This window comes from Pseudorasbora parva, chromosome 22 (genome assembly GCF_024679245.1).
Source record: "Pseudorasbora parva isolate DD20220531a chromosome 22, ASM2467924v1, whole genome shotgun sequence".
In the NCBI taxonomy this organism is placed as follows: domain Eukaryota; kingdom Metazoa; phylum Chordata; class Actinopteri; order Cypriniformes; family Gobionidae; genus Pseudorasbora; species Pseudorasbora parva.
In genome coordinates, this window is record NC_090193.1 from 3,365,170 (window position 1) to 3,380,637 (window position 15,468).

General features: G+C 40.1%; 1 protein-coding gene across 23 annotated transcripts in view; it reads left to right on the forward strand.

Annotated features, from left to right (window-relative positions):
- znf740a (zinc finger protein 740a) overlaps positions 1-15,468 on the forward strand; it is a 54,053-nt gene that overhangs the window by 17,198 nt on the left and 21,387 nt on the right. For 8 of the 23 annotated variants that reach the window (XM_067432245.1, XM_067432253.1, XM_067432256.1 and 5 more), the window contains exons 6-11: positions 961-1,044; positions 3,619-3,702; positions 5,995-6,078; positions 9,335-9,418; positions 9,833-9,916; positions 10,129-10,212. In XM_067432245.1, coding sequence (XP_067288346.1) covers positions 961-1,044; positions 3,619-3,702; positions 5,995-6,078; positions 9,335-9,418; positions 9,833-9,916; positions 10,129-10,212 — 504 coding nt within the window. The remainder of the gene's footprint in view (positions 1-960; positions 1,045-3,618; positions 3,703-5,994; positions 6,079-9,334; positions 9,419-9,832; positions 9,917-10,128; positions 10,213-15,468) is intronic. The other 15 variants (XM_067432254.1, XM_067432259.1, XM_067432263.1 and 12 more) reach the window with 11 other exon arrangements.

A 15,468-nucleotide genomic window follows, 5' to 3' on the forward strand; every position in this document is an offset into this window, starting at 1 on the left:
CTATGAGAGTAAAAAACACAGACATACGAATCAATATTAAACCCTGAGGCTCGTGGAGACACACTGATGTCTTAAGACACGAAACGATCCATTTCCGTGAAAAACCGAACAGTATATTTATATTTTTTTACCTCATATCAGATGAATCTCCTCCTGTATTCCCAATGCCATTACTGCGGCCGGAGAAGGGCAAAATGAGGGCACGTTCATAGATATGTGTATATAGATGCCTCATTTGACTGATCTGCACAAGCACCAATGAGGCATTATATATATATATATATATCTCGCCGGGTTTTGACCTTCTTCGGTGGTCGATACTTTTGACAACACTACTTTGAATAATCATATTTCTAAAACTAGATGTGATCTGGTGCTTTAAACAATCTTTGCGCTTTGACTTTGAGAAGTGTGTGTGTGCTGCAGATGATCAATGCAAAAAATCACAGTTCTAATCACAAGAAAGCATGTCAAAATGTCTATTCCCAAACTGCAAATGTTTAGCTCGTGCAAACATTTTAATTCTGCATTTACTCACTCGTGTTGTTTTTGCGCAAGCATTTGTACGTCCATGTGTACTACAGTATGTGCGTTGATATGAATCATATAAAGCCATCGAGTCTCTTCGGAAGACTTGGATTTGAAAAATTGGATTTGGATTTGGATTATACACTCGATTGATTATTTTTACGATGCCCTTGACATTTTTTGGGATCTTTTTAAAGGAATGGACTATAAATGAAGAGACAGAAATCTCTCAGCTTTCATAAAAAAAATCGTTAAAAAACTTTAATAAACACAGTAAGCCTTGGATCAAACAACTATACCGTGAATCATATCGTTTAGATCAACAAAACATATCGTCGCATTTTTCAATATAGCGATGTTTTATTACACCCCTAATGTTGATCATGTTAGATGTTGGTGATATGTCAGTGTGTTCTGTTGTTTTTCTCACAGGAGAAAAGCCGTTTGCTTGTGCCGTGTGTGACATGAGATTTATTCAGCGTTATCACTTGGAGCGACACAGCCTCACTCACACTGGTACGTCTTCATCCACTTTGCTTCTGCGTTCTGACTTTAAACAGTGCCTAGCAGAAGTAAATAATGTACTGCAAATTATTTGTATGCGAGCAATGAATTGTTGGACTTTTGCGGTTTATGCATAAAATACCCAAATGTCCAAATACTAGAAGAGACGCTCACGTTTTCTTAAAGCTGCACTACAGAAGATTCCATTATTGAGCAAATAAGTGTTCAATGTGACAGCTGATGTAAAGCTGATTTCATATTACTGCCACAGATGGTGAAAGTATGGAAGCTTGTTTCTGCCACGAAATAAAAACAACAAAAATGGTAATTTACTTTTTTCCCCAGAATTGTGAAATGATATCTCGTAATTACGAGTTTGTATCATGTAATTCTAGAGCTGCTCGATTTATTGTTAAAAGATCTCGATTCAAACGCCCACTTGATCTCATTCCTAAATGACTCTGTTCTCCTGTGTCTATTAAACCTTTGACAAGTACAATCATTGTGAAAATTCAGATCTGTGTCACTGAGGGCAGTTTTCATATTTAGGAATGAAACCGTTTTTCAACCACACAACGGTTGCATGCAACTTGACGCTTCAAATAAAGATTCTATCAATTAAATCATTACATCAGTAGGTGGCAACAAATGACTGTTAAAAATGTTTGTCATTGAATCATTCATTCAAGAGATTCATTTAAAAAAAGTTGATTCATCCAGTAATGAGACGATTCATTGAATCATTCATTCGAGAGACTTGTTCAAAAACAGATTAATCCAGTAATGAAACAAAGGAGTCATTGAATCATTCAGTCAGGAGATTTGATCGAAAACACCAGTAATGAAGAGCTGAATCTGAAATCACCCCCTATACTCTCAAACAGGGCACTATTTGAGGGGACAGCCATTTGTAGTGGTGTCCGAACCCTTAGTGGACATGTTTGAGTGCACTCGATCCCGCGTTGTACCGCAATAACAAGTGTACAGTTGATGTACACTCAACAGCTGTCCGACTTCACCACTCGTTTTTATCCACTCCAAGTGAACTGTATTAGTGTATTAAAGTAGGGAATAGTGAATGAGGGTTTAAGGGGCGAGTTTGGATTCAGCCAAAGAAATTAAGTCATTGAATCATTCATTCAAGAGATTTGTTCAAAAATGTTGCTTCATCCAGTAACAAAACAGCGGAGTCATTGAATCATTCATTTAATAATTTATAAAAAAAAGCTGATTCATCCAGTCATTAAATCATTTATTCAACCATTTATTTTAAAAATATTCATTCAAATTAATTGAACATTTTAAATCGACCGCAGCAATTAACATTTTGTCAGAAACTTTAGTAAATTACATGTTGTCTGATTCGAATCATGTGAGAATCATGATCTCTATTACCCCTTTTCCACCAGAATGAACCAGGTGCTAGTTCAGAGCCAGTGCTAGTGTCATTTCTAAGTTGGTTCGACTGGGAGCCTTTAAGAACCGGTTTGGCTTTCCACATGCTAGAGAGCCAGCACAGAGCTATAGGTCTTACGTCACTATATATGTCTCATCTTTCTCGTTTTAGCAATGCTAGCGAGGCAACGGGAAATACAAACACACCAGGCTTGTTCGAGTTGCATCGGCGCTGCGCAGACCGATCCGCGGACTGATCCGCGTATGATATCAAAATACGGCGTGAGCTATTCAAAAGCATAAGGAGTCATTTGCGCTCCCTGTACTTTGATGTCATACGCGATCGGTCTGCACAGCGCGCGCCGATGCATCTGGAACGAGCCTCAATGGCTCATGGCTTTATGATCCTACATCGGCATCTAAATCCAACGCATTCGTGCAGCTCTCCATGATTTGAATAGACGGAGATTACAACAGCTGTTAGCTTTATTAGCTGCTATTTAAAAAATGGCAATCACAAGTTTGTGTTCGTCTTGTTGATCACAGTAACGCCGCCCCCAGCCGGTGACCCATGCGGTTCTTACTTCTAGCCCAGCAATGTTTTGGTGCTACTTAAGAACCACTTTTCCTTGCTCGGAGCTGGTGCTTTGGCTTTGGAAACACAAAAAAAATTTGAAACTAGGCTCTGGCTCCGTTTTAGCACCAGCACTGCCTTGGTGGAAAAGGGGTATATTTGAAACAAAAAAGAAATCGTGATTCTCAATTTATCCAGAATTGTGCAGCTCTACAACTTATTGCGAGGAAGTCAGAATTAATTTTTTCAAAATTGTATTTCAGTTGTGAAAAAGTCCGAATTGTGGGATAAAAAGAAACAAACTTCCATATAAAAGAGATGCCAAAGTTCTGTAGTGCAATTTTATGCAAAGTATGTTTCTTGTACACTTTACCATCATTTAATGTCTATTTAAGGACTTTTGTACCAGTGGTGCTCAGACACTTTTACATCAATCAAAGTTTTAAGAACAGCCCGAAACTTGACTAGTTGTTTGAGCATTATTTTGAAGTAGGCACTAACCCAGAGATCATGTATAGCAGCTAAACCCTTGCGGGTGTATTAAGCTTGACATTTGTTATGAGCAGGGTTTTGATTCTGTGTAGACGATCATTGAATTTGCCACTCTGTGCGTTTAGGAGTGAAGCCATATGCTTGTTCCATGTGTGACATGCGGTTTTTCCAACGTTACCACTTGGAGAGGCACAGCCTCACTCACACTGGTATGTGTCATTACATTGGACAATCCTTCAATATTTGATTTTTACACTTACACATTTTAAACATTTAATATCGTTGTTTACCTGAGCTATAATTTCTTGCACACTAATCCCATTATGATGTTGTTTTTGATCTGCATCCTGTAAGGTTTTTCATTGATTAAATACATGAGTATTCTGGGTTTATATCAGAGTTTCAAATCATAGCCGTCTACACAGAACAAAACCTTAATCTCGGAAATAATCTTAGTCTTTCACACCAAGTACAATGGCACAAAACTAGAGATGCACCGATTGCAGTTTTCTTTGTTAATTTTTCACTGTGACCCACAATACTGATTTTCGCAGATTTCTATTTTCTTTCTAAGAACTAAAATTGACAGCATACACAAACATAAGTCCTTTTCTTCAATGCAAAGTATTATTTTCAAGTTTTTTCAGGTGGGTCTTATTATTCAGGTAAGAAATAATACAGAAATTAAAGTAATGAAATTTAAAATAACACTGGATAGTCTTCGTTGTAAAAATTTAATTAATGCTTACAATTAAAGTTAAATAGCAAGAGCAGAGAGGGATTTTCTTTGTCTTCTGTTCTGTGATATTAGCAGGAATATTAGGCTGCTGTCACTTTAAAGGGGGGGGTGAAATGCTGTTTCATGCATACTGAGCTTTTTACACTGTTAAAGACTTGGATTCCCATCCTAAACATAGACAAAGTTTCAAAAAAATAAGTTGGGCATTTGATGGAGTATTTCTGTGTTAAAAATACTCTTTCCGGTTTCTCACAAGTTTCGGAGAGTTTTTTTCAAGTATGGTTTGGCTTGACGTCAACCGGGTGGCATGTCCTTGTATGGGCCGTACGGGCTCTTCTCCCGGTAGGGTGCGCGCGCGAGCGACCGTATCAGAGCAAGTCAGTGAGAGAGCAAACGCACGCCGCCCATAAACACTGCACTCACTGCTGTCTCAGGACTTCACCAAAGCAACAATGTCACCAAAAAAGTGTGTTTTTGATGGAACCGTGACGATAAAGGTTCACGATTGTGCTTTGGAAGCTGGTGGTGAGTAAAACTGCTTCAAATATCTGTGTGTAGTTGGATATCGTCGCGTCAGTAAATATCAGTAACAACACAATAGTGAATTTATCAATGGAGCATGCGATGTATGGCGTGTGTTTAAATACATTTGTTTAGCTGACCACTATAGGTGTCTGTTTGTTTATTAAAAGCCACCCAAACATAAACCTAGGGGACGTTCACGCAAAGCACATTCAGATGCGCTACTCCATTGTTTTCCTATGTATAACGTTACACTAGTCTGACGTGCAAAACGGTTTTGCTTGCTACTGCTAAGGTTAAGTTGCATACAATAGTCCATAAACCGAATCATGTCCTCATAAACTGCAAGTAAACAAACGCAGAGACGGACATCCTGCCATTGCTGCTTCTCCTTTATTATTTATTTTAGCCTCCGGATCTGATTCTGGATCATATATATATTAGTTGAATCTGATTAATAGCCATTGTTTATTAGGGTAACGTTTTCTTCTCCACGCTTGACGATGTCAGCTTTCAGAAGCTCTCGTGCTGTAGCTGCGCGCTCGTCATTCTTTAGCTCCGCCCACACGATACGCCTCCAGGCGCTCGTTTTTTTCCGGAAAGACTCGGTACAACCTATCTTTCTTTTATAAATATAATAAAACTAAAGACTTTTCGGAGATATGCAGGATGCAATACTACTCTATAGGTACTCAAGATTGACATGAGATTGACTGAAACTGAGTGTTTCACCCCCCCTTTAAGAGTTTATGCACGGATCCAATATACTGTTACACAACATCCGTAATATTTCTCAACTATATTTATGTTCCTGTGTTTAACTCCATACTCGCTAAGACGGGCATTTTGACATAATTTTGTATTTGACCGTTGAAGTGCACTGAGCCACTCACAGTCCACATGCCTTTGGTTTGAGCGCGAAACAATCGGTGCATCTCTACACAAGTGTAATACTTTTACAAATGCTTTTACAAATAGTTGTTGTACTAAAGCTATTCTCAACACCTACTACATTTCTTTGTGTATTTTTAGCATTTGAGCCTTTAGAAAGTTGACTCAGCATATCATATATAATGTAATATATGTTAGACATCCATTAAAACTGAACCCAGTAGTCTGATAATCTGACTGCCTAGAGTTTCTAGTAAGCAGAATTTCTTTGCTTTGAGTAAGTTATCATGTGATGTTATGCAGAACTACAATTTGAAGACGGCTTATTGACATTTTGTTCTGCGTTTAGGCGTCAAACCATACGCTTGCACCATGTGTGACATGAGATTTTTCCAAAGATACCACCTTCAGCGACACAGCCTCATTCATACGGGTACAAAGTCATCTCTTGCCCATGTGCTGCTGCAGCTGTATGCTTTGCTTTTGTTTCTTTGACTGGCATTTTTGAACCATTGCGCTCGCTCTGCAGTTCTTCCGCTTTCTGCTTTTGCTGAGAATTCCTGCACATCATCATGTACATGAGCCTCGTTGCCTTTTTAGCATGCTAGATATCATCTGCATGACGTCTGCTTCGTCTGTGAGTCCCAGTTCATGCTTCATATTTAATCTTCACAAAAGCTACTTTTCTATTTCACTTCTATATTTGAAAGGGGCCCTGCTGATCTTTGCTCTAACCGCTAATTTCCATGAACACATGTATGTGATTATGGTTGGGCTTTGGGCAGACGATGTTGAGGTACACTCAAGGACATCTTTCGTATTTCCCTCCCAAACGCCACCAATGCTTGTGCATTTTTGCTAGGGCTGCCCCATAAGAGTCGACCAATCGTTAGTCGATGATGAGAGGCTTGATTGACCAAATTTTTATTGGTCCGGTTGGTCGCAGAACAAAAAAACCCCATTGGAAATGGCAAAGTCACACACAGTCCGCTACTGACCTGTCATCAACACGGCTGGCACATATGATTAATTATATCAGACAGAAAATCCAAAGTGGGATCGTTCAGAGGCGGTAAAGGTTAACCCTAGAAAGATGACGTGCAAACTTTGCAGGCAAACGTTCACCTATCATTCATCGGCCTCAGACTTGGCTTGTTTTTTGAAACATCTAAGAAGTAGCCTAACGTTAGCCACTTTACAGGGTTTTTACACCATTTGGAAAAGTATGGAAAAAAGAAAGAAGAGTACGGAAAAATATTAGCATTTTCAGACTATTGCCCCAATTTAGTTTTCTATTATAGAAAATGAAGAATTTTATATTGTATGTATCTAGAAGTGTGTTTTCATGGCAGCTGTTAATCTTTAGTGATTGTCAAACACTGAATTAACTCAGCATGCAATTTTTCATAATGCAAAAATGCATGTTTTAAGCGTTTTGGTTTTTTTCTCGCCATATTCTTAGCACCATTACAGAGCCTCTAAAAGGACCTTTGAAAAAATAAAAAATAAACAGACTTTTATGTGTGCACGAGAAACCATTAACCATAGCATACATGACAGCACACTGAGCCAGTACCAGTCTTTTTTTATAGACCCTTGAACTTGGCAAACAGGACAAGCACACAGCCGTATTGCACGATCAGCCCATGGCGATTATACCAATAACTCTTTATATTTGAAACCCAATAACCGATATTTTGACCGATATATCTAAATTTTGCTTTAATTTTTGAGAGCCAGATTACAAAAGTCTCACCATTAAATCCACGTGTCAAGAACACAATTATAGTTTTATGTAGGCTTTATGAAAGACTTGCACTGAACTGTGTTTTCCTTTTTTTTATGGGATTCCAACTATATTTCGTGTTTAGTGTCTCAGCTGAAGGAAATAATACATTAAGATATTGGCCAAATTTTCTTATTGGGTCAATAATGATAACATTAAAAATTAACATGTATGTTCATAAATGAATGTGCATGACTGTGCTCTTCTCTAGAGTATTTTTTCTTCTTCTTCTTGCTCCCTAATGATTTAATGGACATTTGAGTAGTTTTATTTAGCTAAACATAATGTTACGTGACATTGTTTAGCCTACAAGCTGTTTTCTACGAGCTGTCTTTCCCCTTTGGAGTGATTACATGAGATGTCAGTAGGATTCATGAGGATTCATTTCAGCCAGTTGTAAAGTATCTTTCAACATACCTTCTGGTGTTTACCCATGTTTATTTAGTGCAGTAACTAGTAGTAAAACACAGATGAGATGATCGTGTGCCCAAACGGCGGTGCCTCTGTGCAGTGATCTGTCACGGCACGTTAAAGAGCGCCAAAATTACATCTGTTGATAAAAGTCAACAGAATTTTAAAGTTGAGACTTTGCTTCATATTGAAAGTAACAATGCACAAAGCTTTTTGCTATTCATTGGATGGCAGACAGGCTACAAATGTTTAGTCTTGTACATGCACAGCACAGACTTAAGATTTTAGATTTAACGGTGCACTATGTGACTTTTCAGTAAAATATCCAAAAACCACTAGGCCAGTGTTATATATTTTGTTCAGTTGCGTTATTACAATATCCCAAATGTTTCCAACTATTTGTAAATAATGAGAAAATTGCTATTTTAACCAATGAACCAGGACGTGTGAGGGAGTCGGATGTCAGTTGCGTTATATCTGCGTTACTCTCAGTTTCCGGTTTTATTCTGCAGAGTGAATAAAAGTGTCAAAGTGTCACAGCAGCCGCTGAGCGAATGCACAAAGTAACGTCAAAACATAATTTTTAACACACTCCGATGTGTCTGTGATCAACAGAGCTGTGTTACCTCATACTCATGACCGGAAAAGTGAAAATGGCGCCGGCTACTGTGGCATAATAAAAGTCTTGTTGCTCGCAAAGTGTGTGTTGCGTTCATCTCACTAACTATCGCTCCAGTGGCCTTACTTGGCTCCACAAAACCCACTCCTGCTCTAATTCATACTAATCACATCCATTGCCTATTTAGTCCTATCCCGATTCTTTCCCACCGGCTGTGAGGTGAAGACCACATGTCCCAAGATTCTGCGCTCAAACTTGGCGTCATCAAACTACGCCTTTGTTTTGAATAGGCGATCTCTAGCGGCTGGAAACATTACATAGTGCACCTTTTAAGACACCATATAATTACTGATTCATATCAAGAAATGAATATTGTCAATCCATGTTTAACTGCTGTAGCTTATCCACATTATGTGCACAAAACTGACACTGAACACAGTAAAAACACGCCATCAGAGAAGTGCTAAGTAAACATCTGTTTCGATCACTGGTTTCGGCCCTCCAAAACCATTTCGACCGGAAACTGCAGTTTCGGCTGAAATTTTCAATGCATCCCTATTAGTGTGAAATAAAATTCCTAATATTGTAAGATTTTGGTCATATTACCCACCCCTACTTCCAATCATTCCAATCATCCTGGTGTGTAACACTTTCAGTACATTTTTCAGTACCTATTTCACTTATTAGCACATGGGTTGTCGGTCAGCACCATCTTTCATGCGCTTTCTATGTGCTTGCAAGCATTTATTGCACTCCGTTCTTGTGACGCATGCAATTCTAGCATTGTCTATCAATGTGCAGCTCCTATATTGATATAAATGTGTTGCATATGCATGGTTTAAATCTTATACATGATGTGATCTGTGCATTCAGGGGTGAAGCCGTATGCTTGCTCCATGTGTGACAGGCGTTTTTTCCAACGCTACCACCTGCAGAGACACAGCCTCACTCACACGGGTATGAGCCGTCTCTCCTTAACCTTTGAACTGTACTATCTGACCGATGCACAGCTTAGCACTGTTGCCAACTTGTCATTGCCAATATATTCTAACATTTGTTTTCCCAACGGTTGCCTTTACAATAAAGACAGTTGTACGTGTATATGTTTACCGGTTTGAAACTTTCTACAAGATTGTAGAAGATTGCAAACATGGGGGAACATCCAAATATTTCCTCATGGTACTAAAAAGTTGGCAGCAATGCTTTGTACACATTATTTTTTAAAGTTACATATAACAAACAGTTTTCAAATATAGGTTTTGGCTGCAACAAACTCGAGTTTGGGCATAGTTACAGACGATGCATTGGGGTGTTGGACATACTGAAAGTTTTTATTAATCAAAACGTAACGCTCCGGTACTCTGTGTTTAGGGGTGAAGCCGTATGCTTGTTCCATGTGTGACATGAGGTTTTTTCAGCGTTACCACCTGCAGAGACACAGCCTCACTCACACGGGTATGAGTCCAAGGGGGCAATGCACATTAAAGCATATTAAACACTTAAGTCTGCAGCCTTCACTACAGACATGACAATCACACTCTCCATTGTTCTCCATGTGCATTATGGGGTGTTTTTTGTCCAATGGAGTAACATTTTAATTTCATCGTCGTCTCAGTTGCACCAATTTAATTTGCTTGTCCCCGTAAACTGTTACTTTGTTTATTTAGGGGTGAAGCCATTTGCTTGCACAATGTGTCCCATGAGGTTTTTTCAACGTTGTCATCTCCAACGACACAGTCTCACCCACACGGGTATGTGTCATGTCTTGCAATTGCTGGCCCATTCTCAGGGAACTGTGCCATATCCCGGCACAGCATTTAAAAAAATATTTTTATTCTAAGGAGTTTCTATTGAACCTCCAAGAAATATTTTCCCACCTTTGGCCCAGTGATGGATGACCACTAATCTGAATACTGTGATCACAATACGTGTGTGGGTTTTCTCTCCAGTGGCCGTTTCTTAAACGAAAGGTTCTAGTCATTATTAGGGCCCGAGCAACGATGGTGTGAGGACCCTATTGTAATTTCTCAGTCTATTCTTCTTCTTTGAAATGAATTGCATTTTTGAGGGCCTAAGCATGCTCTCGAACTCATGAAACTTTGTACACGTGTCAGAAGTGCTGAAAATTTACGTCTGAGATGGGTTTCACAATTAGGCGTGGCAAAATGGTTCGATAGTGCCACCTACAAAATTTCAATAAAGTGCAGTTCACTCTACGTTTCACAGACAAGTATGAAATTCTGCACACACATGTAACAGCCCAATACCAGCAATAAAGTCCCTGCAAGTAGAATCTGAAAACCCAACAGGAAATGAGATATTTTGTAATTTTATTTGCAAAATTTTTGCAGTTCTTGCCATTTCTAGATGTTGTACTACATTTACATTTATGCATTTGGCCGACGCTTGTTTCCAAAGCGACTTGCATTGCATTTTAAGGTGCACATTTTACATTTTTGTCAGTTCTTGCTTTCCCTGGGAATCGAACCCATGAACTTGATGTTGCTAGCGCCACGCTCTACTGTTTGAGCTACAGGAAAGCCTACTCCTAGAGATTTAATCAGGTCAACATCATATTTGGTCAGTCTAATCTAAAGGCCTTTGTGACGTTAAATTTTGAAGATCTGAAGGGAGTGTCCGTTGCGGCCTGACGAAGTTTGATGTTTCGTCTTGAAACAGGAAGCTGCCTTAATTCAAGCATTCAATGTCCGATCTGTGCCGAACATCACGTCTGATAAGAGTCCTGGCCTGAAGAAGACATCTACATGACAATATTCAGTTAGTCATAGCGCCACCTGTAGGCAACAGGAAACAGCATGCTTTACACTGTAATTCACTCCCAGAAACACATTTAAATATGCCATGAAGTACCAAACATACTAGAAACACATTCAATCATGCAACACTTGGCTAAGTCCTAACGTATGCAATTAATGCCACAAAACAGGAAGCTGCCCTAGAGATCTTCACGCCAAAATTGAGTTAGTCATAGCGCCTCCAGCTGGTAGCAGGAAGTGTGGCAAACGTAAATGACTGACGTAATCTTCCTGTTTTTGGCGTCTCCACGGAGTAGATCTTGGTTTGTGTGTGTGATGGAAGGATTCCTGCCGCTGTTTTGACTCCTTTACACATTTATATGCTCTTCACGAGTTCTCAGCTGGTAAAAATACTATCATATGTAGTTACGCACACACAGGTGCATTTTATCAACACTGGTTTGGATGTTTGGTTAGTTCAGTCTCAAAATAGGCAATACGTCAAAAGCCAAACATCAGGTTTTTAACATATCTTTTGGTTCAGTGATAAAAAAAAAAGTCTGAAAGCTAATTGGACCAGGACTAAAAAAAGGTTTTGGTCCAGACCAAATGAACCAAGCGAACAAAACTGCAAGTGTGAACACACCCTTAGTCTTGATTTGCTTAGCATTCACAATGGCTATGTTTACATACACACCATTTGTTTCAGTCAGAATTAATTAATTCCAAGTGATGAATCCGGACGAAGTGTTTACATGAACGCTTATTAAAGTGACTGGGTGGATGTGCGAGGTTTATAAATCACAAACTTCAAAACGGAAATGAGTTTTTGACGTGTGCACGAATATACATTTTCCCCCTTTGTTTGTGCATACTATTCGGCCCCACTTTATATTAGCTGGCCTTAAGTTCTATGTACTTACATCAAAAAATAAGTACAATGTACTTACTGTGTTCAAATTGTATTGCAAAACACTTTTGCCGATATTGAGGTGGGATACAGGTAGAGTTAGGGACAGGTAGAGTTACATGCAGGTATTTAAAAAAAAAAGTAAGTACAATGTAAAAACATGTATGTACACAATAAGTGCACTGTATCAAATGATTAATTACAATGTTAGTACATAGCAGTAAAGGCCACCTAATATAAAGTGGGTCCTACTATTCTCCAACATTGCCTATTTTCTTTGTTTTAAAGATTAGGAGATGAAGAGCACATGAACTGTTGTGCCATTCTGCTTATATTTAGCAAACCGTAAAACGCCCTCTGTGCCCAAAATAAAGTGTCTGTGAATGAGAGTATGAAGTGAGGACTGATGGGATGTTGTTCTGCTCCACTTCACAGATAGACTGGTAGGGGAATTTTAGAATAACAGTCATTCATGAGGTCTTAATTAACAACGACAGCAGCTTGTTCGATGCGTCATTACGTCTTTTCTACGCCATTGCACATCCACAGAATTTTCCAGTTTTGATTTTCAATCCGTTCAATTTGCATGTTCTTGTGATCAGATTAGAAAAGGAATAAACAAACGAAATTTCATTCAGATTAAGCTCAATCGGATCGATTAAGGTGTTTACATGAAGGCTTTTCAATCCGATTGGGACGCCAATCCGATTACTAATGGATTATTTGGTTGCACGTTAACATCCGCTGTGATTTTTAACACGGAACAAAAAGATGCAAAAGAAAAAACAGCAATTCATTACGTATATTTTACAATGGAGTTTACTGAACATCGAAAACAATAGCCCCTTTCACACTGCACGTCAGACCCGCAATATTCCCGGATCATTGCCGGGTCGCCTTCTGTGTGAAAGCAACCATGTCCCGGGACTGATTACCGAATTCGACCCGGGTCGGGGACCTAGTAACATTGCAGGGTTCGACCCGGGACGAGCGCTGTGTGAACAAAAGCCGAAACTAATGCCGCAACGTGTACGTAGTTATCGTGTGACTCCTAGATCTTGTTTTTTCAATAATACAACCCTGCAGTGCCAGAAGAGCTCGTCGGTGTTTTAAACGCAGAGACTGTTCGAATACAAAAGAAACTAAAATTAAACAAGCAGAAATGAGCGCAAACTGGACACAAGTCGAGACCACGGAGCTCCTTACTATCCGCGCTGAAGCTGAGATCGCTCGCTGTTATACGTCACATCAGGATGTCACGTGTCAACTCGACCCGGGACCGTTACGGGTTGTGTGTGAAAGCGCACATATTACGGTATTTCGCTGTCAGTGTGAATGGACCAAATCTAGCGGCCCGGGAACAAATGCCGGGTCGCATTGTCCGTGTATTTGCCGGAATCGCAGTGTCAAAGGGGCTTGTGTGTGTTGGGGCTAAATGGTATTTTACCATCTGAGAACTTATGAAATGTGTAAAGGAGTCAAAACAGTGACAGGATTTCCTCTGTTACACACAAACAAAGATCTGCTGCAAGATATATTTCAGACACCTGCACAATGCAGCTCGTATGACGAGAAAGAACTGGTGTGCTTGAGCATTCGGCTCTTTTTAGGGTTGTATATTGTGACATGTCCTGTTTTTGGTTCGTTTACATGTCTTTGGTCTGTGTTGAGTTCATATTTCAGTCGAACCACACCAGAGTTCGTTTGGATGTGAATCCAGACTCGTCTTTTCAGCGTTCTCGGTCCGCTTGTTTGGTGCGCACCAGGGTTCAGATGGCAGCGTTCACACTTATTCAAATGAAAAGCACAGAGCAACCACACCAAAGTTCATATTATTGGAAAAGACCTGCCAGGTGTGAAGATGCCTTTAGTTTCTTAATGCCTTGAAATAATGCTGCCTTCATATGGGAAGTGGGACTTCTAGAAGTCATAATCATGTTCGAGTGCTTTTGTTGTCGGATAAAATAGAGTTCATGGAGAACCCCAGGTTTGTTGGAGCATGTATTTTGGAAATCCTTTTTAGACATTGTAATGCATGTTAAACCATAATGGGTATAAAGAGGTGCGTGCGTGCGCTTGTGCGTGCGCTTGTGCGTGTGCGTGTGTGTGTGTATGAGGAGGGCAAGAGATACTGGTGGGTCATCTCGTAAAAAACAAACAAAAAAAACATTCTCATTCAAATGTGTTCTGTTTATTTTTTTGGAATATACACCGATCAGGCATAACATTATGACCACTGACAGGTGAAGTGAATAACACTGATGATCTCTTCATCACGGCTCCTGTTAGTGGGTGGGATATATTAGGCAGCAAGTGAACATTTTGTCCTCAAAGTTGATGTGTTAGGTAAAATGGGCAAGCGTAAGGATTTGATCGAGTTTGACAAGGGCCAGATTGTGACGGCTAGACGACTGGGTCAGCGCATCTCCAAAACTGCAGCTCTTGTGGGCTGTTCCCGGTCTGCAGTGGTCAGTATCTATCAAAAGTGCTCCAAGGAAGGACCAGTGGAGAACCGGCCACAGGGTCATGGGCGGCCAAGGCTCATTGATGACCGTGGGGAGCGAAGGCTGGCCCGTGTGCTCCGATCAAACAGATGAGCTACTGGAGCTCAAACTGCTCCAGAAGTTAATGCTGGTTCTGATAGAAAGCTGTCAGAATACACAGAGCAGCTCAGTTTGTTAGTGGCTTACCTGAGGAACACATGGCCCCAGGATGCACTATGGGAAGAAGGCGAGCCGGCGGAGGCAGTGTGATGCTTTGGCCAATGTTCTGCTGGGGAACCTTGGGTCCTCCATCCATGTGGATGTTACTTTGACACGCTCCACCTACCTAAGCATTGCTGAGACCATGTTCAGCCTTTCATGGAAACGGTATTCTGGTGGCTGTGGCTCTTCCAGCAGGATAATGCTCCTGACACAAAGCACAAATGCTTCAGGAATGGTTTGAGGAGCACAACAACCAGTTTGAGGCGTTGACTCGGCCTCCAAATTCCCCAGATCTCAATCCAATCGAGCATCTGTGGGATGAGCTGAACAAACAAGTCTGATTCATGGAGGTCCCACCTCACAGCTTACAGGATCTGCTGCTAACATCTTGATGCCAGATACCACAGCATACCTTCAGGGGTCTAGTGGAGTCCATGGGAGTCAGGGCTGTTTAGGCAGCAAAAGGGGGACCAACACAATATTATGACAACTTTCCTAATAGTATGCCTGATCGGTGTACATTATGCTACACAATAGTAATACAATAGTACATAGTGCTATACTATATGGATATTAATATAGTAAGTTCATCTGTTCATGTTGTCATATAGTAACACTGCGAACGGTGTGTGTGTG